General features: G+C 37.4%; 1 protein-coding gene and 1 long non-coding RNA gene across 10 annotated transcripts in view; one reads left to right on the top strand and one right to left on the bottom strand.

Moving 5' to 3' along the window:
• The window catches only part of LOC138805777 (uncharacterized), a 152571-nt gene that overhangs the window by 101086 nt on the left and 24425 nt on the right, over positions 1-27060 (bottom strand). For both annotated transcript variants that reach the window (XR_011365644.1, XR_011365643.1), the window contains exon 2: positions 12683-12772. This is a non-coding gene — a long non-coding RNA (uncharacterized lncRNA). The remainder of the gene's footprint in view (positions 1-12682; positions 12773-27060) is intronic.
• The window catches only part of Cpa6 (carboxypeptidase A6), a 267672-nt gene that overhangs the window by 233575 nt on the left and 7037 nt on the right, over positions 1-27060 (top strand). For all 8 annotated transcript variants that reach the window (XM_069990861.1, XM_069990868.1, XM_069990862.1 and 5 more), the window contains one exon: positions 22649-22851. In XM_069990861.1, coding sequence (XP_069846962.1) covers positions 22649-22851 — 203 coding nt within the window. The remainder of the gene's footprint in view (positions 1-22648; positions 22852-27060) is intronic.

The following is a 27060-nucleotide window of genomic DNA, read 5'->3' as shown; positions in this document are numbered from 1 at the left end:
ATATCTAGTTAAAAAGCTTTGATCAAGAAGATCAAAAAGTATAAATAGAAAAGAACTTCAGAGTATCATCTTTAGTCTGAATCACATTAAGCAATTCGTTCCTCTAATATTATATATTTTAAATGCTGTATGCAAGGCACAGGAGATACAAACATGAAAAGACACAAATTCTTCTCTATAGAAGATTGATGGTTTAGTTTAAAAAAGCAAACTCATATATTATATTACACTGTGATAAATGCTGAGCTGGAATAAATGAAGAGGACTTATAAAAGCTGCAACACATTACCACAAACTTGGTGGTTTAAAACAGCATAGGTACCGGGCACTGGTGGCTCACACCTATAATCCTAGCTACCAGGAGGCTGAGATCTGAGGATCATAGTTCAAAGCCAGCCTAGAGAAGAGCTATCTGAGAGACTTTTATCTCCAATTGAACAGAAGAAAGTTGGAAATGGAGCTGTTAGCTTGAATGGCAGCATGCCACTCTAGAGCAAAATGCTAAGGGCTAGCACATAGGATCTGAGTTCAAGCTTTAGTACCAGCAAACACACACACACACACACACACACACACACACACACACACACACACACACACACACAAATAAAACAAAAATTAATTAATTTTTTAAAAAAGCACAGTTTCTTCTCTTATAATTCTGTCAGCCAGAGGCCAAAACAGGTTTCCCTGGGCTGACAGTATGAAAGGCTACACCTCCTCAGTTGTCTCGAGGGAAGAAACTATGGTCTTTTCCAGCTCTTCAAAGATACTCCTTGCCCTGTGACCTCTTCCTCTACCTTCAAAGCTCTGAACCTACATCTCACATTGCTTTCTCTTATGTCTGGAGCCAAATTTCCCTCAGACAGACACTTGGGGTCATATCTAGGATCTATCCAGATAATCCTGAACAATAACAATTTATCATATCAGTTTACATAGATTAAGACCTGAAGATCTCTGTGGCCTATTGCAATGGGTAGAGAGGAAAAGCTTTTAATCCTGTCTCTTTTTCCTGAAGGCTATGGTGAGCTATTGTAAAAATTTTAAGCATAGGAATAACATGGTAAGATTGCATGTGAGTTAAAGTAACTCAGGACTTCAAAGATGCACTCAAAAAGGTCCTGGAGTCAGGAGAAACATTGGGCTAAGACATTAGCAATTGGAGTAGACTGTAGGAAGTTAAGACAATGGCACCAGCAGCTCTCTGTAGATGTGGTAATTTCTAGTTTCAGATACCATATCCTCAAATGCATACTACAAGAGTAGAGGCAGGTTTGAGATTTGGACTTTGGGTAAGGAGAGTAGTTTTAGCTAGAGAAAAGCGTATTATCAAAATTAAATAGCTTAGTTAGACACAGTGGCTTCTGCCTGAATCCTAGCTACTTGGGAGGCAGAGATCAGAAGTATCACAATTTGAGGCTAATTCTTGGCCCCCAAAATTAGTAAGCCCCAATCACAACCAATGAGCTAGGCATGTGGGTATATACCTGGTATCTCAGCTACATGGGGAGTATAAATAGAAGGATTGTGGCTCAGGCTGGGTCCCAAGTAAAAACAGATATCCAATCTGAAAAAATAACTGAAGCAGTGGGGACATGGCTCAGTAATAGAGAATCTGCCTAACAAGTGTGAGATCCTCATTCAAACCCCAAAACTGCCAAAATAAATAAATAATTTGTTTACAAATGAAGATTTCAAATGCCATCTAGCCTTGGGGACTTCCTTTAAGAGCAGAAATCAAGTTATACATCTTATTCCTAAATTTTCTCCACAAATCATTGAAACAGAATATAAAGATTATTAATTATATAATTATACTTGGCAAAAGAAATTTACCTGAACTGGGACCTATCCAGTTAACCTACTGATAAGCTATCAATGTAATAATTTAAAAAAAACTATTAGCAACCATTTCTAATCCAACACTTACTCTTTTTTCCCTTCTACATTCCTAATTAATGATGACATCATTCCCTGGTCAGTTCCAAATATACCCACACTAATTACACTTTCTCTTCCCCATTTATATGATGCTAATAGAATAAATTACAGGTTATTTATTGGGGTACCCAAATAAGTTGTTTCCATTAAGCAATTTTATAATATGCAACTAATTACTGTGAGACATCTTCTACTACTAATAGCAACTCGTTGTCCTGACATCACTGTGAAAATCATTTATTTGGCTCCCAAGTCCAGCAGGACAATTTATCAGAAGCTGTGATATGCCTATCAGTGAGCTGGTTAGTGTACAGCTGTGAGTGGAGCCCAATGTCATGATTTCTCAGCCCACTGTTGTTTCTCATCTCTCTCTCTCCTCAAGTCCTTTTATGTTGCTTTTTGCTGTTCCCTTAAAATGCAGTAGCCTTTGCTATCTTCATCTGTGGTACAGCAGATATTTCAGATCAGAATCGGTGTAATTGAGGCCAGATCTAGACAGGACTCCTTAATAATGTGTGTCTAACAGAGCTGCATAAAATCCCAAGGGGTCTTACTATTCAATAATATTGGTGAGCTTTTCTTTATCCTCTCTTAAGCCTAGCCTCCACCTCATTTTATCATCCAGAGGACAAGAACTCACAGAAGCAAGAAACCTTCACCCTTTGTTTCTTCTCCTCTATTTTTTGTTAAGTTCCATCTATCCTGGATTCCATCCGGTTTCTTCACTGCCATTAAAGTTTCCCCAGGGTTTCCAGGCCTCCCTGTTTCTTTCTCCAGGCTCGCATGCACTTACTGTCTGCACTGCATGCTTTACGGTTATACCTCTCCTTGTCTCATCCTCTCATTTCCTTATGTTCATGCTTTGTCTTCTTCCTAGATTTATGAGGCCCTTATAGACTCTCATGTCTCAATATTTAGAAACTAAAGAGTTGATGTATGGTTTAAAAGTTAAATTGTTGAAGGGTTCATAGCAGAGATGTAGGCTGTTTTATTTGGAAAGAGAAAAATCTCTGCTCTGCATTGCAGAGATTTGTTAATTTATTCTGCAGTTGTTCTGTACGTGAAGATGGGAAAGAATTTTGTCACAGTTTCAGAAACAATATTTTGGCTCCTGTAACCTAAGGGAAAACTAATAGCCTATAGATTCTCAGACTCCTAAAACATTAAGAGTGATGTATTGGAGGCTTCATGTGCCTTTCCTCTAAAAACCTGTTTTATCATCCCTTCCCAAGTCCTTTTATGCTGGGTTTTGCTGTTTCCTTAAGACGCTGTGGCTTTTACTATCTTCATCTTCTGTGGTACAGCAGATATTTCAGATCGGAATCGGTGTAATTGAAGCCAGATCAAGGACTCCTCAATAATGAGAATCAAACAGAGCTGCATAAAATCCCAAGGGATCTTACTATTCAATAGTATTTGTAAGCTTTTCTTTTATATTTTAGTAAAACCTACACAATGCCCCCAGAAGGCTATAAATACTATTAAATTGTTTTGTAGACTCCTTTCCCCGAGAATTAATTTATTACTGTGTTAGAGACTCATCTATTCAAGATTCTGATTTTATTCTGTAAAGATAGGGTTAGAATAGGGAATGAGTAAGGTAAAAAAAAAATCAGATAAACGCTGGCCAAAAGAATTTTGAATGTGATATCCTACTTGGCTGCTGAATCAATACTTAATCTGCAGTAAATAACATTGGCAGGAGGCCAGTCCATAACATAGGAAATACTCCAGTATCTAAAGTGTTTCACAGGTAAATAGCATTAAATCAAAGGAGGCAATTTTTCATAGTATACAGTTATATTCATGTGTGATAATAATAACATAAAATGTGTCACATTTTATAACACACCTTAATATTGTCCAAATGTTGTGTCAGGGCCAGTTGAGTAGGGAAATTGGTACATACACAATTGTAATGTAAAATATTAAGTATATGACAGATAAAGTGTGATGTAGGCACATATAGGAGAAACACCTAATCCCCCAGCCTAGGGACTTTGGAGAAGATGACAAGAGCTTCTTTCTTTTTTTTTTTTCTTTCTTTTTCTTCTTTTGTTTTTTCCCAGAGCTGAGGACTGAACTCAGGGCCTTGCACTTGCCAGGCAAGTGCTCTTCCACTGAGTTAAATCCCCAACCCCAAGAGCTTCTCTCTTACAGGTCTACTTAGTTGATCCCATCCTTCTTTCTATGCTCTTGACAATAGAATACCCAGAGTTCAGTCTTGGTCCTTTTGTCTTCTCTACCTACATTCATTCCCCTAGAGATGTTACCCTTCACCATATGCTTTCCAAATATAAATCTCCAGCCCAAACTTCTCTCATGAGCTTTTATAATGTAACATCTACCTATCATCTCCATGGGGGATATTAGATAATATTAATATAATTTACAGCTCCAGCCCAAGATACATGAGAATGAACAGTTGATCTTTACTTTGTCAACTCTGCCTTTCCTATAGCTATTTCCAACTTGGTTGCTTTTAATTACTCAGACCTAAAACCATGGACTTACTATTGTTAACACCTCTCTTTCTCTTATACTCTTGATTGAATCCATTACAAAATTCCTTTTGTTTTACATTTAGAATTGATCTCTATTCCAGCTACTTTCTTGCCCTGTCCACCTTGCCCTCTCTCCCTCCTTCCTTTCCTGTCTTATGCTATCCATGGCTACAACAAAACTTTAAAAATGAGTCAGATGATGTCAGTCCTTGGCTCAAATTGCTACAGCGCCTCCTCATTTTATTTGTTCACAAGACTTAGTCTATACTTGACCTATAAACTTCACATGGTCTGGGTGTCCTCTAATTATTTCATCACATCTATTTCTGCACCACCATCCCCTCCTGAGCTCCCTCCACACTAGTCAGTGCATGCTAAACGCTTTGCCCAGACTGCTTCTTCTGCCATAATTCTCCAAATCTGCTCAAACACAACACCAGTGTTGAAGAAGACCCTCATCATCACTTTCATATTTGCAATTCACCTTCCCCTATATTCCTGATCCTTTTTCAGCTGTGTCTGGCTTTTCTCTCTAGCAGGTTTCTACTATACAATGTAGTAGAATATTCTTATTTATTACTTCCTATCTCCTCCCTCCTCCAACCACAGCTACCACCACTGGATATTAGTTCTAGAAGGCAAAAACTTGATGTGGCTCATTAATGTAACCAACATTCCTGCAGTGTATGACATTCGTGTTATAAATATTTGTTGCATAATGTGAAAGTCTCAACACATCAGTAGCATTTGTAGTTGAAGAGAGAAATCACTGAAGAAAAGAGCAAAGGACAGAACAATGGTGTTCTCCATTTAGGAGATTAATAGAAGAGCAGAACTCTAAAGTGCCCTAAAGAGGAAAGAACTGATAGGTTAAAAAAAAAACTGAGCATCACTGTCAAAGGCCAAGGGAGTCAAGGCATGGTCATTTTTTACTTGTAATGCTAGCACTCAGAAGACTGGGGAATTTGCATTAGAAAGTTTCAAGCAAGCCTGAGTTGTATGGCAAGACCCTGTCTCAAAAAAGAAAAAGAGTCAAGGAAGGAGAATATTTGCAGACATCAAGTCCTGTGGAAAGTCAGATGAGATAAGTTCTTTGGTCTTTCCCAGCTTCACTCTCAGCCTCACCCGTCTGTGACCCTGTCCATCTTCCCCATTCCTCTTTCTCTCTGTATGACCAGAAACCTTTCCAGTCATAAACAGCCAGCTGAAGTAGTACTTATCCCTCCCAGCAATCTTTGAAGGAAAGCTTACCAGCACCCAGCACACAATTACAGATTTTATGCAGTGTAGGAAGAAACTTAGAAGCCCTGTTTTCACTACGACAATGATCTATTATGCTGTTATTACTCTGTATTTTGTTGGAAGTGAGCAGTGTGTATGTGTGTGTGTGTGTGTGTGTGTGTGTGTGCACATGCATGTGTACACACATGCTCCTAGGACTTGAACTCAGGGCCTGGGTGTCTCTGAGCTCTTTTGTTCAAGGCTAGCACTCTACCACTTGAGCCGTAGCTCCACTTCCAGCTTTTTTGATGTTTAATTGGAGATAAGAGTCTCAGATTTTCCTACATGGGCTGGTTTTTTTTTTTCTTTCTGCTTATGTGGTGTTGAGGAATCGAACCCAGGGCCTCATGCATGCAAGGCAAGCGCTCTACCACTGAGCCACCTTCCCAGTCCCCATGGGCTGGTTTTTGACTGTGTTCCTCAAAACTCAGTCTCAGTAGCTAAGATTATAAGCCTGAGCCACTGGTCCTCAGCTATAAGGGGAGATTTATTTCCACGAACATAAATAATTTGGGGTTCATCACCTGTATATACTGATAAAGTACTGAATTTGCTTTCTGAAACTGTTAATATTTGTTAAGGCCCCTATAACCATAAGCTGTTTGAAGTTATTAAAGAAATAGAAGAACATTTTCATAGATCAATAAACTTGCTTGAAGACATTTTATTTTTGCTTTTTTTGTTCTTGTTGTTACACTCCTTATATATTTTCAGCCTTCCAGAGTGATAAACTACACTACACAGCTCACTCTCTAAAGGAAATGAGAGTATACAAATAACTACAACATATACACTACAAGATTTACAGCTTTCTACAGCCAAACACAAGCACTTCTAGGACTAGTCTGTATTCTATATTCTGCCAGTTTTTCTGCATTGTCAGCTCTGTTCTGTACTACCTATACTAGTATGAGATGTTTTTTTAAAGAGGTTTACTTAGAGAAGGCTGAATGAGATCAAGGACGCTATAGATAAAGTATGTAGTTGCTGGTTAAGAGGAGTGTTTCACTCGTACCAATATCAAATCCAAGTGGATCAAAGACCTCAATGTAAGACCTGAAACCTTGTAACTATGAAAGGAAGGATGGGTGAAATATTAGAACTTACTGGCATAGGCTACAACTTCATGAGTTTCAGGACGTTTCAACGTTTCAGCAAACAGGAAAGAGAATTGATAAATGGGATCACAACAAGCTAAAAAGCTTCTGTACAGGACAGGATGTAGTCACTAAGCTAAAAAGACAGCCTTCAGATGAGAAAACATCTTCGCCAATTCTGGATCTGACAACGGCCTAATAACCAGAATATGTAAGGAGCTCAAAAAATGAAACCCCCAAAGACCCAATAACCAATTAATAAATGGGCAAAAGAGCAAAATAGACGCTTCTCAGAAGAAGTAAAAATGGCCTACAAATACATAAAAAATGTTTTAACCTCCTGGCCATAAAGGAAATGCAAATCAAAACAACCTTGAGATTCTATCTCACTGCAGTTAAAATGGCCATCATGGAGAATATGAACAACAGCAAGTGCTGGAGAGGATGCAGGGGTGGAGGGAGGAGCCCTAGACACTGTGGATGAGAATGTAAATAAGTCACTAGGGGAAGTAGTATAAAGATTCTTTTTATAAAATAAAATAAACAACTAAAAATAGAACTATCCTATACTCCAGCAATACCACTCTTGGGCTGCAAGAGTGCAAGTCAGGATACACTAAAGAGGCCTTTACATCTATGTTCACTGCTACACTATTCACCAAAACTAAGTTATGGAAACAGCCCACAAATAGCCCTACAAAGGATGAACCTGGAAATTTTATGTGGAGTAAAGTAAATCAGGTTCGAAGAGACAAAGGATACAGGTTCTCTCATATATAGAAGTTGTTTGATCTAAAATATAAACATATATAAAAACATATACAGAGCCATAGCACATATATGCAATCAAACTGATTAAAATATGGTATATACCGGGGTGGATTTCCATGTTGTAGCCCCTTTGAACAGTCAGTTTAACGAAATAAATACTAGAAAGCTAAAATATGTCTTGTTTGGGGGTGGGAGGGTGGTGATAAAATAGGGGAGGGTAAACAGATGAATGGACAGAGGAATAGTGGGTGAATATTTGATGCATATAGTTGAAAATGGGACTAGGAAATTTGTGGGGATGAGTAGACCTGGGATAAATGTGGGAGGTGAAGGGGAAATGTTTTAAAGGGTGACACTGATCAAGATGTATTATACATATTAAATGATATGTTGAATTAAAACCCCTTTGTACACTAACTCTCACAAGATAATAAGCTAGGCACTGGTGGCTTTTAACCTGTAATCCTAGCTACTCAGGAAGCTGAGATCTGAGGATCATAGTTCAAAGCCAACCTACATAGGAAAGTCTATGAAACCCTTATCTCCAACTGAACACCCAAGAAACCAGAAGTGGAGCTGTGGCTTAAGTGGTAGAGTGCTAGCCTTAAGCAAAAGAAGCTCAGGCACAGCACACAGGCTCTGAGTTCAAGCCCCAGGACTGGCACACACACAAAAGATAATAATAAAATAAACTTAAAAAGAGTATTAGACTACAGCTATATAGCCAATGGACACAGGCAAGGTATATTACCACCTACATCTCCACCTATTGCTGGTGCTCTCCTTTACATTAGCCCTGTTTTCAATAGCAGAAATAACTCTAGCCATTAAATCCTGAAAGAAAAAAATCAGTAAGTTTTGTTTTCCTTCCCATACAAAGAATAAAAGACAGCAACTTCCACCTTGTCTATGGGGGAGGGGGAGGTTTGGTGGGAGGGACCGGGGAGGAATTAAGTCTCTGGCCTCTGTGATGTTCAGGAATGGTTTAGAAATAGTTTCACTCTACAAAGAGGATGAAAATTAACTCTTTTTTATTATCACCTTTGATACACTGAATAATATAAATAATTCACCCTCTGCAATTTAGAATGTTTTCCTTTAGAAGAGGGAAATAATATATCCGTTCCTCATTAGCCTGAATATAAAAGCAAGCAAGAAGTAGATTATACATAAAATTTTGTTTAATAGATCACATTTTATTTTGTATATAGTATATAGAAAATGAAGTTTAAAGAGATGGTTCAAGTGACTAATTCCCCAGGTTACATTTAGTAGTGGTAAAGACAGAGGACAAGAGAAAAGATGCAAAGAATACTGATAGCCTCATGAAGTGCTTTCTCCACACTGTTCTAGAAGACCATCTGAATAAGTTATCCATTTGCAGTAATACAAGAGCAACAATGATAAAGAAGGCATAGTAAAGGGGAAAATAACTATGAACAATGAACAAAAACCCAACCTAATAAGGACAATGGCCTAATTTGACCTTATATTGGGTTATTCAATAAAAGTCCTCTCCAAATAGTGTGAGTTGACTATAACTCTACTTATAATATAGATTTATATAATATATATATTTTTATATTTTTAATTCTAGAAATTTAATAGAATTATGAAGCTTATGAGAAAAATGAGTAAATAGACAAAATGTAAAACTATAAAAGACTCTGGCACCAGAATATACTTCAATGCTGATATAAGTAAATATGGTAATAATATGGGAATAGAAAAAACAGCAGCAGAAAACAGAGGGTCCAAGAATAGGTCCAAACATGTAGCAGACTTTATGACCAATGTGGTATTTTAATTCAATGGGAGATAACAGGATACTTAATAATGACAGAAATGGCTATTCACCCAGAAACAACCACATGTTGTATATGTGCAAAATCTAGAAAGATTAAATAGCTGGAAAGGGGAGAAAAATGGAGTAGCAAATTCTTAGAAGAAAATCTAGAAAATATTTCTCGTCTTTAACAATAGTTAAAGTTTTCTTAAACGAAACAAGAAACCAAAAGAGGCATTTAAAAAATACACCGTGATCATAAAGTTTAATATATAAAATGACTAACATTGCCATAAATAAATGGAAAAATTATATATTCTAGTATAAAAGGCAATGCAGATGGCAGATATCCATACGAACTATTTTTATATACAACTAAGGAAAAGACAAACAACTCAAAACGAGCTAAGAACATTATTAAGGAAAGATTTCAATCTAAAATAAAGATAAATACACATATTTACAGAAAACCTAGTAGATTATCTTTTTGCTATCTGACAAGATGATACACTTGCAGGTAATTTCTTGTATGAATTAAAAAGAAATGGTACTCCTACACTGCTTGTGGTAACAATTTTAGTGGGCAATCTGACCAAAAGTCAATGTGAATTTAAAATATCTTCTTAGAAATTTTAAAATGTTAAGTCATATGAACTGATCATTCATGCCAGTGTCCTAGTTCTGAGTCTGTACCATGGAAATGTTCTTGCTCAGATGCAAGGACGTGTACTTTGATATTTATTGCAGTATTGTTTGTATCAGATGAGTTGTAGTGGCCCTACTTTCGTTAATGAAATACTGTTCAGCGTGCCAGAAGCAGAGAAGACAGAAAAATATGCACAGCTCTCAACAGTAAACACACAGGAGACTAAATTATACGTCAATTACAATATAGTGCATTAAAAAGATTGAATTCAAGGTGATGTACATACAGCTCTACAAAATACAATTGAAGAAAGAAAAAATCAAGAGGCAAAATGTGTAATTATAATTCTATTTTGCAACCAAGCAATTGTTCCTAAATATGAAAGACTGAATAACTATACCTGTGTAAATACTCATACATGCATGCATGGCATATAAACACATATATGTGTGTATATTTGTGAACTATATTGACAACTGTGTCCAATTTTTAGCATAGATTTTACTTAAGGTTGGAATGGGAGTGAGAATGAAAGTGTTGTATGTGCTGGGGAGTGAACCAAGGGACTTGTACATGCTAGGCATATGGCCCCAATCTCCTCCCCCAAAAAATTATTTTAAAAGACTAAAATTTTTTAAATTTCATGGCATTCTGAGCCCATTTGTAAGAAATCGTAAAGCAATAAGCAAAATTAGCAACAAATATTAAAACATAACTGATTTTTAAAAACACACAAAATAACTTTGATTTCCCTAGATATTGCTCACTAGAGTACCCTGGTATATATCTACCAACTCTCCAGAGATCAGTGGCTGAGAAATGTAAGATAAAGCCAACTATTTTTCTGTTTTTGCTTATTTACCTTTTAAACTTTCTAAACTTTTTTTTTCTTGTAAGTTATAGGGTTTGAACTCAGAGCCTGGGCTCTGTCCCTCAGCTCTTTCACTCAAGGGTAGCACTCTACCACTTTGAGTCACAGCACCACTTCTGGTTTTCTGGAGATAAGAGTTTCCCAGACTTTCCTGCCCAAGCTGACTTTGAACTGCAATCCTCATATCTCAGTCTCCTGAGTAGCTAGGATTACAGGCATGAGTCATAGGTGCCCAGCTAAAACCATTGGTTATTTGTTTGTTTGTTTGTTTTTTTAAGGAAAGTGTCCAAGCCATGAGTTAAAGCCCCACCCACAATTTACAACATAAAACAAAAACAAAAAAAGTCTCAGATATCTATTCTTTTCTATTCTATTTTCATAAAATTGATATAAGATTATAGAAATAAAACATTGGGGAAAATTATTGGCATATTACTGGTCTAGCAAACTGTCATTCTTTAGTTCATTTTCTTTTTCTCTCTCTTTAACTATCTCATTTTATACAATTGCATATTCTTTCTTTCTACCAAATATTCAGTTATGGCCATTATCTATGTATATATCAAATTAACTCTGTAATGGATATTCTTAGAGAAATAAATGATTCTTTTTAAACATCCAGAAAGACTGAAGAATATATACTTTTGCACTAAAAATTCCAGTTGGGAGATCAACCAAGAATTTAATATGCACATGTTCTTTTATAGCATAATTTACATCTTACATTCATTTAGGAAAAATAATTTCTGGACACTGCTAAAGTACTTAAGTTAGATTTCATCTGTCTCATCCTTATTTTAAGAGAATTACATTTTCCTGCATGATTAATTAAAAACATTCGATTATTGTTTATCTCTAAAGCCATTCTTTAATTTTTATTTTTGTGTGTTCACATATTAGCTCAAAAATAATAAATGACAAATATATAGAAGGCAAACATATCTAAAGTTTATTATAAATGTGATCACAATAAAGAAACAAAAAAATCAGAAATCCTACCTAGTATTCAAGGCCTAGGTTTCAACAGATGGTTGATTCTACACATTCCCGTTGTTTCTAGATCTTTCTCCCAACAATCTCTGTCTCTGTCTCTGTCTTCTCTCCCTTCCCCCTGCCTCTCTGTCTTTCTGTCTTTCTCTCCCTCCTTCGCTCTTCCTCCCTGGTACCCCGCTCCCTTTTCTCTTCCTTTCCTCTTTCCCTTCCTTTCCTCCCTCCCTTCCTACCTCCCTCCCTCCATCTCTCCCATACAATTGTTGTTACCATTCCCAATATGGCCACCCTAATTCCAGCTATCAACATCTCTGGCCTGGATTGTTGTATTTGTATCTTGAACTGATTTCCTTAATTATAGACTTGGGGCTATCATTATAAACTCGGACAAGATCAATGTAAAATGAAAATCTGACCATGTCTTTAAACCCTTAAAAATTGAGAGGCTAAGGAAGAGAAATATCAATTGACCCCCTAATAATGGGGTAATGAAAATTCTCTTAATGAGAATGCTGTTGTTGAAATAATGAGAATGTTCTAAAATCAGTAATAATAGTTACAAAGCTCTGTAAATGGGTGAAAAATCACTGTATTATATCTTTTAAACGGTTAATTGTATGTAAATTATATTTCTATAAACATTTACTTTAAAAACTTTCATTTGTGTTAAGTTGGGACTTCCCAGGCAATGACACCATTAGATGCCCAAGAGATTTATTGGAGAAAACCTTTCTTCTAGACACCACCAGATTAGGAAATGGTGGATAAATATTTTATATTCAAATATCTTACCTGAATATGAAAAGGCCACAGACCCACGTTCCATGATCAATAAGGGACAGGAAGCAAGGAGAGTAAAACACTATGAACCAGTTTAGAAACCTATGAAAGGAGAGGGGAAAGAGAAGGGTTGGAAGAGGCTCAAATTTGAGAACAAGTATAAAAGAGTTAAACCCACAGGGACTTCCCAAGTCAAAATTGCCCTATGAAAGACACCTGCATCCTGCAAACAGAGCCTTGCATTAATATCCCTACCATGACAAGATAATGAGTGGGGAAGTGTCAGTTTGAAGAGCATGCAGTGGTGGCTCCAGAATGACAGTGGGTAGAGCTGCTGCAGAAAATCTAACACTGTGTGTGTGTGTGTGTGTGTGTGTGTGTGTGTGTGTGTGTGTGTGTGTGTGTGTGTGTGTGTGTGTGTGTGTGTGTGTGTGTGTCTGTCTGTCTGTCTGTCTGTCTGACTGACTGACTGACTGTCTATACTGGTCCTGAAACTTGGTTTGGGTGCTGTCCCAATGCTTTTTTTTTTTTTTAATCTTGAGACTAGAATATTTCCTCTACTTCTGGTTCTTTGTTGATTATATGAAGTTAAGAGTTTCATAGACTTTGCTGCCTGGGCTGGCTTTGAACTATGATCCTCAGATCTCAACCTCCTGAGTAGCTAGGATTACAAGTGTGAGCCACCATGCTTAGCCCAACTGGTGCATTTTTGATGCATAAAAGATCTCTACCTCCTAGCATAACATATAATAATTTATAAGATGCTGAGTTAACCAGTCCCTAATAACTATTTTAGGTTCATTACCAAACTTCCCTGACTCACATTTTGTGTTAAATTTTAGAATTAAATATTTCTTGCCTTTATATTTTTGGTTTATTCTGACCACCACACATCTATCCTTCTAACCTTACATGTTCCAAGAGACATTATCTCCTCTGAAAGGACTTTTCTGATCACTCAAGTAGGGTAATTACCCCCTTCTTTCTGCTTTCTGAATATTTTCAGTTATGTGTTTGCCCTCTAGGCTCATCTGTATGTTTCTCAAAGTATTTGGTTACTTCATTTGCATCCCCAATACCTAAGTCAGTAGATAGAAATATTCAACCAATGCTGTTTGGTGTATTAAATTTTTACTTTTAATTAATTGCAGTTACTGTTTGGTATTTTATCTTTATTCTTTTGTTTTTGTTTGGTTTACGTGGCCCAAGCTTGCTACAAACTCATGATCTTCTGCCTCAGCCTCCTAAATACCAGCATTACAAACGTGAGGTACCATGCCCAGCTAGCCTTTTGCATAATTGCACATGATCTGATTTATGTTTTGTTCTATAGATGTATAGTTTACTTCTTTGTTGTTCTGATAAAATTGTGATTATAATTCTGAATACCACATAAGGTAGATGTGAAGATTAAGGAAAATATTGCATTAAAGAGCCTGACACATAGTGAGTCCAAAAGAATTAGGAGCTCATGATAGAGGCATAGTCATGGTATTGATTTGCACAAAGAATCAGTTTTCAAATTCAGATTCTACTAGTGATAGAATTATTTAAAAAAAAAAAAAACTTTCCAATGAACATGGTTGTGCTGATAGCTTTAATGTGGCCTTGTTTGTGGTCATTGGTAAATGCCCAGAAGAGAGATTGCTGGGTCCTAGGGGAACTCTAGTTTAGTCTTTTGAGGAACCTCCATATTGCTTTCCAAAGTGGCTGAACCAGTTTACATTCCCACCAACAGTGTAGTAGTGTTCCTTTTCGGTTACATCCATGCTAGGATCTGCTATTATTTGTTTTCTTTTTCTTTTTTTTGGGGGGGGGTCCGGTCGTGGGGCCTGAACTCTGGGCCTGGGCGCTGTCCCTCAGCTCTTCAGCTCAAATCTAGCGCTCTACCACTTGAGCCATAGTGCTACTTCTGGCTTTTTTCTTTTTGCTTATGTGGTGCTGAGGAATCAAACCCAGGGCCTCATGCATGCAAGGCAAGCACTCTACCACTGAGCCACCTTCCCAGCCCCATATTATTTGTTTTCTTGATAATGGTCATTCTAACTGGGGTGAAGTGAAATCTCAATGTTGTTTTGATTCGCATTACTTTTATGGCCAGAGATGTTGAGCATTTCTTCATGTGGCTATTGGCCATTCTTTTTTTTTTTTTAATTTAATTTTATTTTATTTGTGAACATGCTGTACAGAGGGGTTACAATTACATGGGCAGGATAATGCGTACATTTCTTACCAAGCATTGCACCCTCCTCCTTTGGTTTACCCTTCACATCCCTTCCCAGCCTCCCCCTCCCCCCAATCCCAATCCTTCTCCTTCCCCCCTCCCTCCTCCCTCCCCCCCCCCGACGTTGTAAAGCTCGTTTTGGACATGACAACTTGTACATTTCATTGTTGCAACAGGTCCACCTGTATCCTTAAACAACTGGTTTTTCCCCATCTCCTCCACAAGTTATACTGACATCAAATATAGTGAAAGCAGGGGTTATACTGTGGGGGATGGACATACAAAGCAACAAAGAGATAATCTTATAAATGTGTTAGAAACACATGCATGAAAGAAAAAAACATTAAAATACATATCTAAGGGTTCATTTTCCTGACCTCACATTATCTGACCTTTTCCGCTTGACTCATACATATACTAGATATTGCAAATAAGGGAAACCATGGGATCTATGTTTCTTTGGGCCTGTTGGCCGTTCTTTTTTTAAAGTATTTTTTATTGTAAAGGTACAGTACAGAAGGGTTACAGTTACATGAGTAAGGTAATGACATTTCCTTTTGAGCATTGTTACGCCCTCCTTTGTTTTTCCCCTACAATTCCTTCCCTCCCCACCTCACGAACTCCCCACCACCACCACCTCCAAGTTGTAAAGTTCGTTTTCAACATAGTGTCTTGTACATCTCATTGTTACAATGGGTCAACCTGTATCCTTATTTCAGCATTTTGTTATTATCCCTCCCCTCCCCAAATTAAAAAAAAATGTATATACAAGATACAGGGCACCAGAATCAAATACAGTGACAAGAGGGGTTATACCATGGGGGAAGAACATACAAAAGAAACAAAAAAATTACATCGTACATTAAAACAACAGCAAGAGAGAAAAAACCTCTTGTGTCCCTATCTTGGGGTTCATTCTTATTTTCTCTTCAAAGAAGTCGCTTTTTATTTCTTTAGCCCACTTATTAATAGAGTGATTATTTCTTTAAGGATTTGTTTTGGGAGGGTTAATTTTTTTAGCTCTAAGTATATTTTAGATATGAGGCTCTTATGTGTTTTATAGTTAATGAAGATCTTCTCCCAATCTGTGGGAGTCAATTCTGATATATAGCTAAGATGTACCTCAGTAGATGAATGAATCAAGAAAATGTGGTATATATATATACAATGAAATTCTATGCTTCCATCAGAAGAATGACATCTCCCCATTTGTAAGGAAATGGAAAGACTTAGAAAAAAATCATATTAAGTGAAGCAAGCCAGACCCAAAGAAACAATGGCTTCATGGTTTCCTTCCTTTGTAATAATTAGTATATGCCTACGATAGTCCTAACAGAGGATCTTAATAACTTAATAGCTATGTATGTATGATCATATAAAATGATGCTAGTTGAAATGAACTCCAGATACGGAAAGATGAGTTTTTCTTTGGTCTTTGGTTTTGTGGTTTGTTTGTTTTTCAGTGTACTTTTTTGCGGTTATTTCTTTTTTTCTTTTGTTTCCCCCACCCCCTGGTTTATTCTCTGTGGTCACTCTTTGATTTCAGTATCCTTTGTTTTGTATAGTTTATCTGATTTGAGGAAGTGAAGGGAATTAAAAATAAAAATGAGAAATAAGAAAAGGCTTTCCGAATGTTCAAAATATACTTTGAAAATTATTTTATACAGAATTTGAGCCTGGTACTGGGGCTCGCATCTATGACTCTAACTACTCAGGAGACTGAGATCTAAGGACTCAGGTCTGAAGCTAGCCCAGGCAGGAAAGATTTATCTCCAGTGAACCACCAAAAAAGGAGGGAATGCTGGAAGTTGAGCTGTGACCCAAGAGGCACAAGCCTTGAGTTAAAAAGCTAAAGGACAGTGTGCAGACCCTGAGTGACACAACAAAAACAAAGAGAATTTGGAAAATGCTGTAATCTAAAATTTTTCTTAGAAACTTTTCTTCTTTTCTTTCTATTTTTTCCAATATTGTTTTTATTATTTTTATTATCATGTATTATTTTATTTTTATTATTTTATTGTTTTTATTTCATTAAATGTGGTCAATTTTCAAAGCCCTCCTCCACACCCTGCACCCTATACATAATCTTCATCAACACTTATTCAAGAACATATTTCTTTTTTTTTTTTTTTGGTTGTGGGGCCTGAACTCTGGTCCTGGGTGCTGTCCCTCAGCTCTTCAGCTCAGGCTAGTGCTCTACCACTTGAACCACAGTGCCACTTCCAGCTTTTTCTGCTTATGTGGTGCTGAGGAATCAAACCCAGGGCCTCGTGCATGCAAGGCAAACACTATACCACTGAGCCACCTTCCCAGCCCAAGAACCTATTTCTTAGACTGTCCATGATGAATAATGTTTATAATCCTACCTCCTTGGGAAGTAGAGATGGGAAGGATCACAGCTGGAGGCCAGCTTGGATACAATAAGTAAGACTATTCATCTAAACCAGTAAAAGTTGAGTATGGCCTGTCATCCCGTAGGAGGATTGTGGACCAGGCTGTCCCAAGCAAAGACACAGACTCTGTTAAAAAAAAATAACTAAAATGAAAAGAGCTAGAGGTACCTACAATTTGAGTGTTGCAAAATCACAAACCCAGTATTAAAAACAAGCAACAACTAAAACAAAACAAAGCAAAACACCTCTCATAATTTCCTCCACATTCTGGAAGCCCATCCAAGATAATGAAGGAAAGGGATTAGAGGAAGCACCTACTACTAAACAAAATCTATGGTTTTGGCTTCCTTACCATAGTTTTTAAATTTAAATTTTACTTATGTATACACACACACACAAGTAATTATCAATTCTATTTTCCCTACATAGTTAGCTAGTTTTCTCAACATCATTCATCAAGCAACCTTTTCCATAGGAATTCATGATTCTCTATGGCATGCTTCTATCTATTCTGTTTCATTGGTCCACTAATCTATTCCTGATTGATAATCATGTCATTATTGTTATTCCTATGCAAGATGTTTTAGTGCTTGCTAGGGTAAGTCTCTATTCTTTACTCTTCTAAGATTTCTCCTAGCAAGTTATCTCTCTCAAAAATTGTAGAGTTCTTCTAGAAAATGATATGGCCAGTAGAATAAGCTAGACAAAGAAAGTCAAGTACTTCATGTTCTCACTTATATAGACAAACTAAAAAAGTTGATCTCATAGGACAAGAGAGTAAAGCAGTGAGGTATTATTGTCTAGAAAGGGTAAAGATGAATGAGGTTTAATAATGGATACCAAGGTACAGTTAAAAAGATTAGGTTCTAGCATTCTTAATACAGTAAGATAGATACTTATAGTAAGTTTTTGGTAACGTGATATTTGTGTCTGATTTTTTTTTATTTTACATTTCATAAAGAACTAGAAAAAAGTTCATAGGCACCAAATACAAAGACATAATCTATGTTCACCCTAGTGGTTATTATGGATATCAAATTATCCCATTGTACTCCATAACTGTGTGTAGTTATTATGTATCCATTAAAAATCAACTTCAGAAAACTACTTAAAATTTTTATTTCTTAATTAACATGCACTTTAAAATGAAAGATAGAAATGCAAAACAGGACCTGTCACTAATGGTAAAGGAATGGGTGAAGAAAAGTGACTGTGGTCAAAATACTATATGTTCTCATTTAAACATGTAACAATAACGCTCATTGAGATTGGTTCAGTAAGGAGAGAGGGATGAAGGAGAGCGATGGAGGGGATGAATCTATTGAAGTACATTGTGGTATATTTTGGTCACACCAAAATGAAACCCTCTTCTACACCTAATTCTATTTCTACTCCAGGACCATAACGAGCATTAGAACCTAACAAATGTGAGAGAAAACATATAAAAAGAAAAAGAAAAAAGAATTTTTCTTTAGTTGAGTCCCCCAAATCCATCATCTCTAAATTGATTTTAAGTTAAATTGAACTGAAAAAAATAAATAAGGGAGGATCGGGTGGGAGGGAGGATGGGAGGATGGGAAGGGATGGGAAGGGGAAACAAGGAGGAGGCTACAATGCTTGATAAGAAATGTACTCATTATCTTGCCCAAGTAATTGTAACCCCTCTGTATGGTATTCTCACAATAAAAAAAGAAAAAGAAAAAAAGAAAAAAAAGAAAAGTGTAAACCCAATTAAAAATAAATAAATACATACATACATAAGGAATAATTGACATCTTTACTTACCTTTTAGATTTTTAAGATTTTACTGCTAATTATGTTATTCAGAGGAAAATAGATGGAGGGCTGGCTACCTGGCTTAAGTGGTAGAGTGTTTGCCTAACAAGTTTGAGGTCCTGAATTCTACCTCAGAACTATCAAAACAAATAGGAGGCTGGGTGCTGGTGGTTCACACCTGTAATCCTAGCTACACAGGAGGCTGAGATCTGAGAATCGTGGTTCAAAACCAGCCTGGGCATGAAAGTCTCTGAGACTCTTATATCCAATTAACCACCAGAAAACCAGAAATAGCACTGTGGCTCCAAGTGGTAGAGTGCTTCAGCAAAATAACTAAAGGACAGGGTCCACGCACTGAGTTCAAGCCCATGACTGACCAAAACAAAACAAAACAAAAACCAGAAACAAAAACCAAGAAAGCAAATAGGAAAATGGATAGGACTGGAAATCATCATGTTAAGTAAAATAAGGCAGACTGTTGAAGAGAAATATTGTGAAAGAGAAATATATGTGGAACATACACAATGTATTCATGTCAGAACTTGGGTGAGTGGACAATTTGGAGGGAAAGGGGAGGTAGAGTGAAAGGAAATGGCAAAGAGGAGGTAAATATGATCCAAATACTTCATACACATGTAAGAAAATAGAATAATGAAACTAGTTAAAAATTGTTTGAAAAGGGGAAGACATGAGTGAGTAGTGGAAGGGAAATTGGATTATAACACATATGCATGTATGGAAATATCACAACGAAATTGCTTTGTACATTAATATACACTAAACATACACTAAAAAGATGTTGTTTCTAGTAGTTTTTCATTCTTAGGTAGATTAATTCCTAGATATTGTGCAGAGTATACTTTCAAACCATCTCTCTTTTTTTCGGGGGGGGGCCCAGTAGTGGGACCTGAACTCTGGGCCTGGGCGCTGTCCCTCAGCTCTTCAGCTCAAGGCTAACACTCTACCACTTGAGCCACAGCGCCACTTCCGGCTTTTTTCTTTTTGCTTATGTGGTGCTGAGGAATCGAACCCAGGGTCTCAGGCATGCAAGGCAAGTGCTCTACCACTGAGCTACCTTCCCAGCCCCTCAAACCATCTCTCTAGTGCTGTTCTTGAAAAAAATCAAATGTTCATCTTGTTTCTGGTTTTTTCTAAACAACCTGCTTTTATCTTCCCTAGAATTATTTCCTTTTACTTTAATATGCCAAATCTTGGCATTTTCTGTTTTGCACCTTTTGTTCAGTACAAGACCAAGTCTGTTAAGTCTTTCCTTCATTGTAGAAGAATTTTAATTAACCTCTCTTCAAATATTTAACTTTATTTTTTCTCTCCATCTAGTTTTCCTATTAATTATATATTGATAGTTATTCTAGTTTTCATATCCTTTAATTTGTTTGTCATTTTTCTAATTATGTATGCCTTTTAGAGGACTTCTGGGAATGTTTCTAACCCAACTCCTTCTCATTAATACTTTCATCAACTGTATTCATTTAACCCATGAATTAAGCTTTCTATTTCTACTACATCTGATTGTGGTTGCTTTTTAATAACTCCTTGTCCCTGATGGTTTCTAGTGTCCTAGCTGCCCTTGAGAATATGCATTAGTATCATTGTACATTCTTGTTTTTCTGGCTCATTAGGTTTGTTCTCTCTGGAATTAGTTGTTCAGTTTGTGTTTTGGTTTTTCCAGTGCTTTACATTGCTATTTCCCAGATAGCCCTTATTTTCCCCATCTCCTTCAGACTACCAGCTGTAGTCTTTACAGTATATTCCAACTCCCTCCTACATTATACTTGCATGGGATACCTCCAGAATGAGATTCAAAAGAAGGAAATGCCAGTTGCTTTGAGTTCCCCTCTTTTGACTCTTGACTCTCCAACATCATGAACCATACTTAATATTCTCAAGATCAAGCCTGAATTGCTTTAGTTCTCTGTTCCTATTCAGCAGATTGGACTATGCTACAAAACGACCAAACATTTGTCATGAACTTCTCAAGTTACTGTTTTCTAAATGAGTGGTAATAGCCCATTCTGAGAAATAACCTTGAGGAATAACTTATTTCCAAAATTTCTTAAAACTGAAATGCCTCAGTGATTCTATCTTCTTCCTTTCCTTTCACAGACCTCCTCTTAACTTTTCCCTATATGATAGGCTTTTTTCTCAGTAAATAAAATTTAGTTTTGAAGCCTTCTTAACTAAACCATAACTGACCCCCACAATAATTAGAAATGCCTCTGAAGTTTTAGAAGGCATTTGAATGTTGCAAATCTAAAAATATAATAGAAATGTGTTAGACATGTGATCTTGCACAATTATTTCTAGCCCATTTCTGTGTGCTTTCTATATCAACATCTATATCTTATACTTACATAATTTTTTTCTTTTCTTTTTTTCTTCTCTTTTTTTTTTTTTTGTCTTTGTCATGGGGCTTGAACTCAGGGCCTGGGCTTGGGCCCCTTTCACACAAGGCTAGCACAGCTCCACTTCTGGTTTTTGAGTGATTAAATGGCGATAAGAATCATATGGGAAATTTTCTGCATGGGCTGGCTTTAAACCAAGATCCTCAGCTGTCAGCCTCCGAGTGGTTATGGTTACAGGTGTGAGCCACCAGCACTTGACTTATATTTTTCTTTTGATCTGACATTGTTTTATCCACCATATGTGTGTAGAATGTTTACTGTGCTTTTGTTATAGATGCTAAGTATTTGGTGGGGGGGGGGGGATACAGTGTTGGTCTACACTGAGCAAAGAAGCCAGAGAGAAAGAATGTAGATTCAGAGGACTAGAGATATGGTACAGCAGTAGAGCACCTGCAGAGCAAAAATGAAGCCCTAAATTCAAACCCCAGTATTGCCAGAGGAAGGGGATGGGGGGAATGGAGAGGGAGAGGGAGAAGGAAAAAAAGGAAGAAGAGGGAGAAAGAAAGAGGAGAAAAGAGACAGGAGGAAGAAGAGAAAGACATGAGAAAGAAGAGGAGGAGGAGAAAGATGAAGAGGAGGAAGAAAAAAAAGGAGGAAGAGGAGGAGGAGGAGGAAGAGGAGGAGGAGGAGGAGGAGGAGGAGGAGCAGGAGGAGGAGGAGGAAGAGGAGGAGGAGGAGGAGGAGGAGGAAATAATAGGCTTCTATTCGAGTTGGGATTTTTTTCTAAGGTATTCCAGGCACCTAAAACAGTATAAACATCGGTGGGATGTTAAATAAGTAAATATTGAACACTAATTACAAGTGTGTTGAGTGCTATGAAAAGAGTGCAGGTATTATAGGGCATGTAAATAGGAAGCCTAGCCTACTCTAGGGGATTCTGTTGGATTAGTTCTCTAGAGAACAGGAACTGACAGAGGAGAGAACCATTCCTTTAAAGCAAGGTTTCCATTCAGCTCTCCTATTCCCCATGAGGGTTTCAGTTATCTCAAAATTTTTAGTAACCATATTCTACAAATAAAAAAATAGATGAATTCCTTAATACCTGCTTATAGAAATGAAAATAGAAGGCACTGTTTGAGTTTTCAAGCACATCTAAGTTGACTGGTGTTTCCTGCTTTCTTGCTGCTTGCGCGCTTACCCTGTTTTCTGTCCTGATTGGCAGGTGAAGGTGCTTCTTTGCACCCTTGTGATGACACATACTGTGGACCTTTCCCAGAATCTGAGCCAGAAGTGAAGGCTGTATCGAAATTCCTCCGGAAACACAGAAATCACATTAAGGCTTACCTCTCCTTTCACGCATACGCACAGATGTTGCTGTATCCCTATTCTTACAAGTATGCAACAATCCCCAATTTTGGCTGTGTGGTAAGTATTTGACTTTCTATATAAAGGACACCATGGCTCCTTTCAGATGCTAACGTGATCTTAGTAGTAGTGACAATAGCAAATATGCTGTGTTTATCCTAATGAGTATTGTATATATGAACTCATTTGTTCTTCATAACTTGTTTTGAGACAGGTTTATATAGGCTAGCCTGGCCTTGAATTCAAGATGCTCCTGCCTTAGTCTCCTGAGTACAATAATTATAGTTGGGTTCCACCATGCCCAACTTCTTCATAATTTTTTTTGTCTGTCAGGGAGCTTGAACTGTGAGCCTGGACACTGTCCTTTAGCTCTTCAGCTCAAGGCTAGCACTCTTCCACTTGAGCCACAGCACCCTTCTGGTTTTCTGAGTGGTTTATTAGAGATAAGAGTCTCACAGACTCTTCGGCCCTCTCTGGTTTTGAACTGTGATCCTCAAATCTCAGCCTCTTGAGTAGCTAGGATTACAGGTGTGAACCACCAGTGCTTGGCTTTTCATAATTCGTATCCCCAATTTACAGATAAGGAAACTGAGGTCCAGGCAGATTATATAGTTATGTTAAGGACACATGGCTACTAATGTTCACCTTTTCCAGGACTCATTACCAAGTGTAGCTCCAGAGTTGTTGATTTTTAACCATTGCTTCTCACAATGCAATCATTTCCAGCTGATTTTCATTCTTACCACGGGTTACATAGAAAAGGTCAGGATGGATTTGATTAGTATTACAGTCTGGGTCACATATGCAGGACTGTAATTAACTTTATTGAGTCAATAATCGTTCATAAATTATAGTCTAACTCTCATTAATTAAAAGCAAGTTTAATTAATAAGTGCTATTTGCTTAATGCTAGTACATCTCTGGGCATGCGTCTGACAAGCATGAATGAGCAGGCTTTCGACCATAAGATTACTTTAAAGTGAAAATGGAAGAGCTCCCTTTTTCTTATCTCAGAAACCCAACAAGCATAATTCATCGTAAAGTGAGTTCATTTCAGAGCCTATACCACCTAAAGGCCTGTAAAGTTCAAAACCAAGAAAAACTAATACATAAAAATTTTAGAAGTTAGGACAGCAATTACTTTTGAGGGGAAAATGGAGGCAGGGAAGCAGTGGTGGGGAAAAAAAACACAGGAATTCTAGGTTGCTGCCATTGTTTGATCCTTGACTGGGGTACTGGTTACAAGAATGCACTTAACTTGTCAACATTCACTGAGACATAAAGTTACATTTTGTATTCCCATTCTGTATGAATGTTTGAGAAATTGTTGTTGCTTAATTCCTGGCATCAAACATGTAGTATTTTCTAACACCACTTCTCAGACACAAACTATGTGGTGCCCAATTCAATTCAATTCTAACACCAGCTACCCAGGATTCGTGGCAGACTGCCTCCATGTTATAGATCCACTGTAAGTAGGTGGTTCCGTGTTACCTAACTGAGTGACTTGGCTGAACAGTCCCAGAGCCCCCCAGCCTCTCCTGAGTTTCAGTAATTCACTGGAATGATTCAGTGACTCTAGGAGAGTGCTTTACTTACACTTACTAATTTATTTTAGAGTACCCAACTCAGGAACAGCCAAATGGAAGAGGTGACTAAGATAAGGGAAAGAGAAGAGGGGAAGGGCCATGGAGCTTCTTTCCCTCCTCCAGGTAAACCACTTTCCTAGTACTTCTACATGCTCACCAACCCCATCCTCCAAACCCCAGGGGGCTTTATAAAGGTAACATTACCTATGCATAGCTGAACATATCATTGTCCATTGGTGATTCAACAAATCTCCACAAAGGCTAGGATATCAGGCTAAAAGTTCCAGGGCTTTCTGATACTAGACCTCTATCCTGAATTTATCTAGAAGCTTCCAGTTACCAGTCATCTCTCAAAGACTCATCATTCTTGAAGTTCTAAGTGTTTTAGAAACTACATATCAAGAACCCAGAACTAATACCAAGTATTTTTTTTTATATTATGATACTAAAAGCATTTTTATTAAAGAGGAAGACACATTTCCCTTTACATTATACCTGGAATTCTAAACCCTGCACCAAACTGCTTGGGGTTTCAGAAATTTCTAGTGTAGATGGACAAGGCCTAAAAGGAATAGAGGATGTAAAGCATCAACAAAAACCCTGGGGGAAAGCTTTTTATTCTGACCAAAGTGGGCTTTGTTCTTAGCATTCCAAGAATTCTGAACAAATTCCTTCTCTTTGCAAAAATTGTAAAGTCTATAGTTACAGTCTACAGAGTCAGCTACGCTGTGGGTCAAATAGGCTTCCATTCAGTTGCTATGGCTTCACTATAGCCATTGTTTTTATTGACCTGACACCCTGGACACCTATACCATAATATTTCTATAGGCAAACATTCAACCCTTGTGGGAACAGAGTCTATTTATATTTATATAACAGATGATAAGGCATTTGCAGTAAATAAAAGCATTCTTGGTGAGAATGTTTTCTAAAGTTTAAAATCCATCCCCCTGCCATAAGTTCAGCTTATTTTCTTTTGGTCTTCAGTTTGGAGGATGTGGCATAAGGGTAAGTCAACAGTTAATAGCCATGAATGAATTTGCCTCCCAATCAGCTTGTAACAGTGTCAGGAGGCACAAGAGGGAGGAGGGATGGCATCTAGAGGATAGAGGCCAAGGTTGAGACTAAATATTCTGTGATGCTTAGGACTGCCCCTCTCCCCCACCGTAGTGAATAACCATTCACTAAACAAGTCTCTAATGCCATTGGTTAGAAATCCTGAAGTCTGAGGCTGGGAAGGTGGCTCAGTGGTAGAGCACTTGCCTTGCATGCCTTGCCACCTGAGGCCCTGGGTTCGACTCCTCAGCGCCACATAAGCAAAAAGAAAAAAGCCAGAAGTGGCGCTGTGGCTCAAGTGGTAGAGCGCTAGCCTTGAGCTGAAGAGCTGAGGGACAGCGCCCAGGCCCAGAGTTCAGGCCCCACAACCGGACCCAAAAACAAAAAAAAGAAAGAAAGAAATCCTGAAGTCTGTTAAGCATAAGATTAATCGTTGAAACTAAAATTAAAAAAAAAATTCTCAGAAATTCAATCCTTGACTATTAAGCAGAAATGAATAAATTCTGCCAGAATGGTTCCAAAACATCCCATCCATATTTGAGTCATTTTCTGCTACCGTTTAAAGCCATTAAGTCACTTTAAATAAACAAATATGTAAATAAAAATGTGCTCCTTACTTAACTAAGGATTAGTAAGTAAGGCTTAGTTCCTTTTGAACAATTGGAAAGAAAAAACAATGGAAAAAAAGGATCAGTGGGAATCAGTGCTCATGCTGTAATCAAGGCTAAGGTCTGAGGGTCACAGTTCAAAGCCAGACCAGGCAGACAAATTCAAGAGACTTTTATCTCCAATTGTCTTCATAAAAACGTAAGTAAAGGTGTGGCTCAAGTAGAAGAGTACCAGCCTCAAGTCTAAAAGCCAACGAAGAGCACAAACCCCTGAGTTCAAACCACAAAATAGCACACTAAAAAAGGATCACTTGATCACTTAAGTAGTCTTTTAAGGAGGTATCTAACTGTATCACTAAAAAGAATTCTTAGAAAATCCAATGAAACTTCTCCTTTCTGTGCATAAATCATATCTAAACTCTTTATCAATATATACCTATATACAAATGGCAGATGTACAGTGAACTCATAAGGTTAAAGCTATGTAAAATTTTGTATAAATAAGCAAAGTAGCTTTTTTTCCTTTTCTGTGGGTTTGGTTATCTGAAATAATGAGAAACAAAAGTCTTCTGGTTAGCAGAATTCAGTAATTCTCTAAATGTAGAATATCTTCCCTTGCTATGGAATATTGCTATGGCTATTGGAGAAGATACTGAAATCTTAGAAGAGTCTCCATGAAGACAGCTCATTATGTTGTTTACATCCTTTTTCTGTTGGCTCCTGTGAGAAGAATACCATCATCACTGAGATCAATAACAAGTAATCTGCTGACTCCTAGAACCTGGTCCCTGAACATTCACAAAGGGTACCATTTGCTACAAACCCTGCCTTGTGGGTCCCTGAGCTGAATGAGGACACCAATGTTGGACTCAGACCAACACACACCACAGTGTTGTCCAGAGTGCTTCAATTAAAGTATTAAATTATTCATAGGCAAATAGAAATGGGAGAAATGCATACTGGTTTCAATATACTTCTCTTCCTCTCACTTGTTATACAATACTTGTCTAACTCCT

This window comes from Dipodomys merriami, unplaced genomic scaffold (genome assembly GCF_024711535.1).
Source record: "Dipodomys merriami isolate MVZ:Mamm:240054 unplaced genomic scaffold, mDipMer1.0.p SCAF_4, whole genome shotgun sequence".
Lineage (NCBI taxonomy): Eukaryota > Metazoa > Chordata > Mammalia > Rodentia > Heteromyidae > Dipodomys > Dipodomys merriami.
Note: the sequence above shows the minus strand (reverse complement) of the source record. Positions and strands in the feature narration are given on the sequence as shown.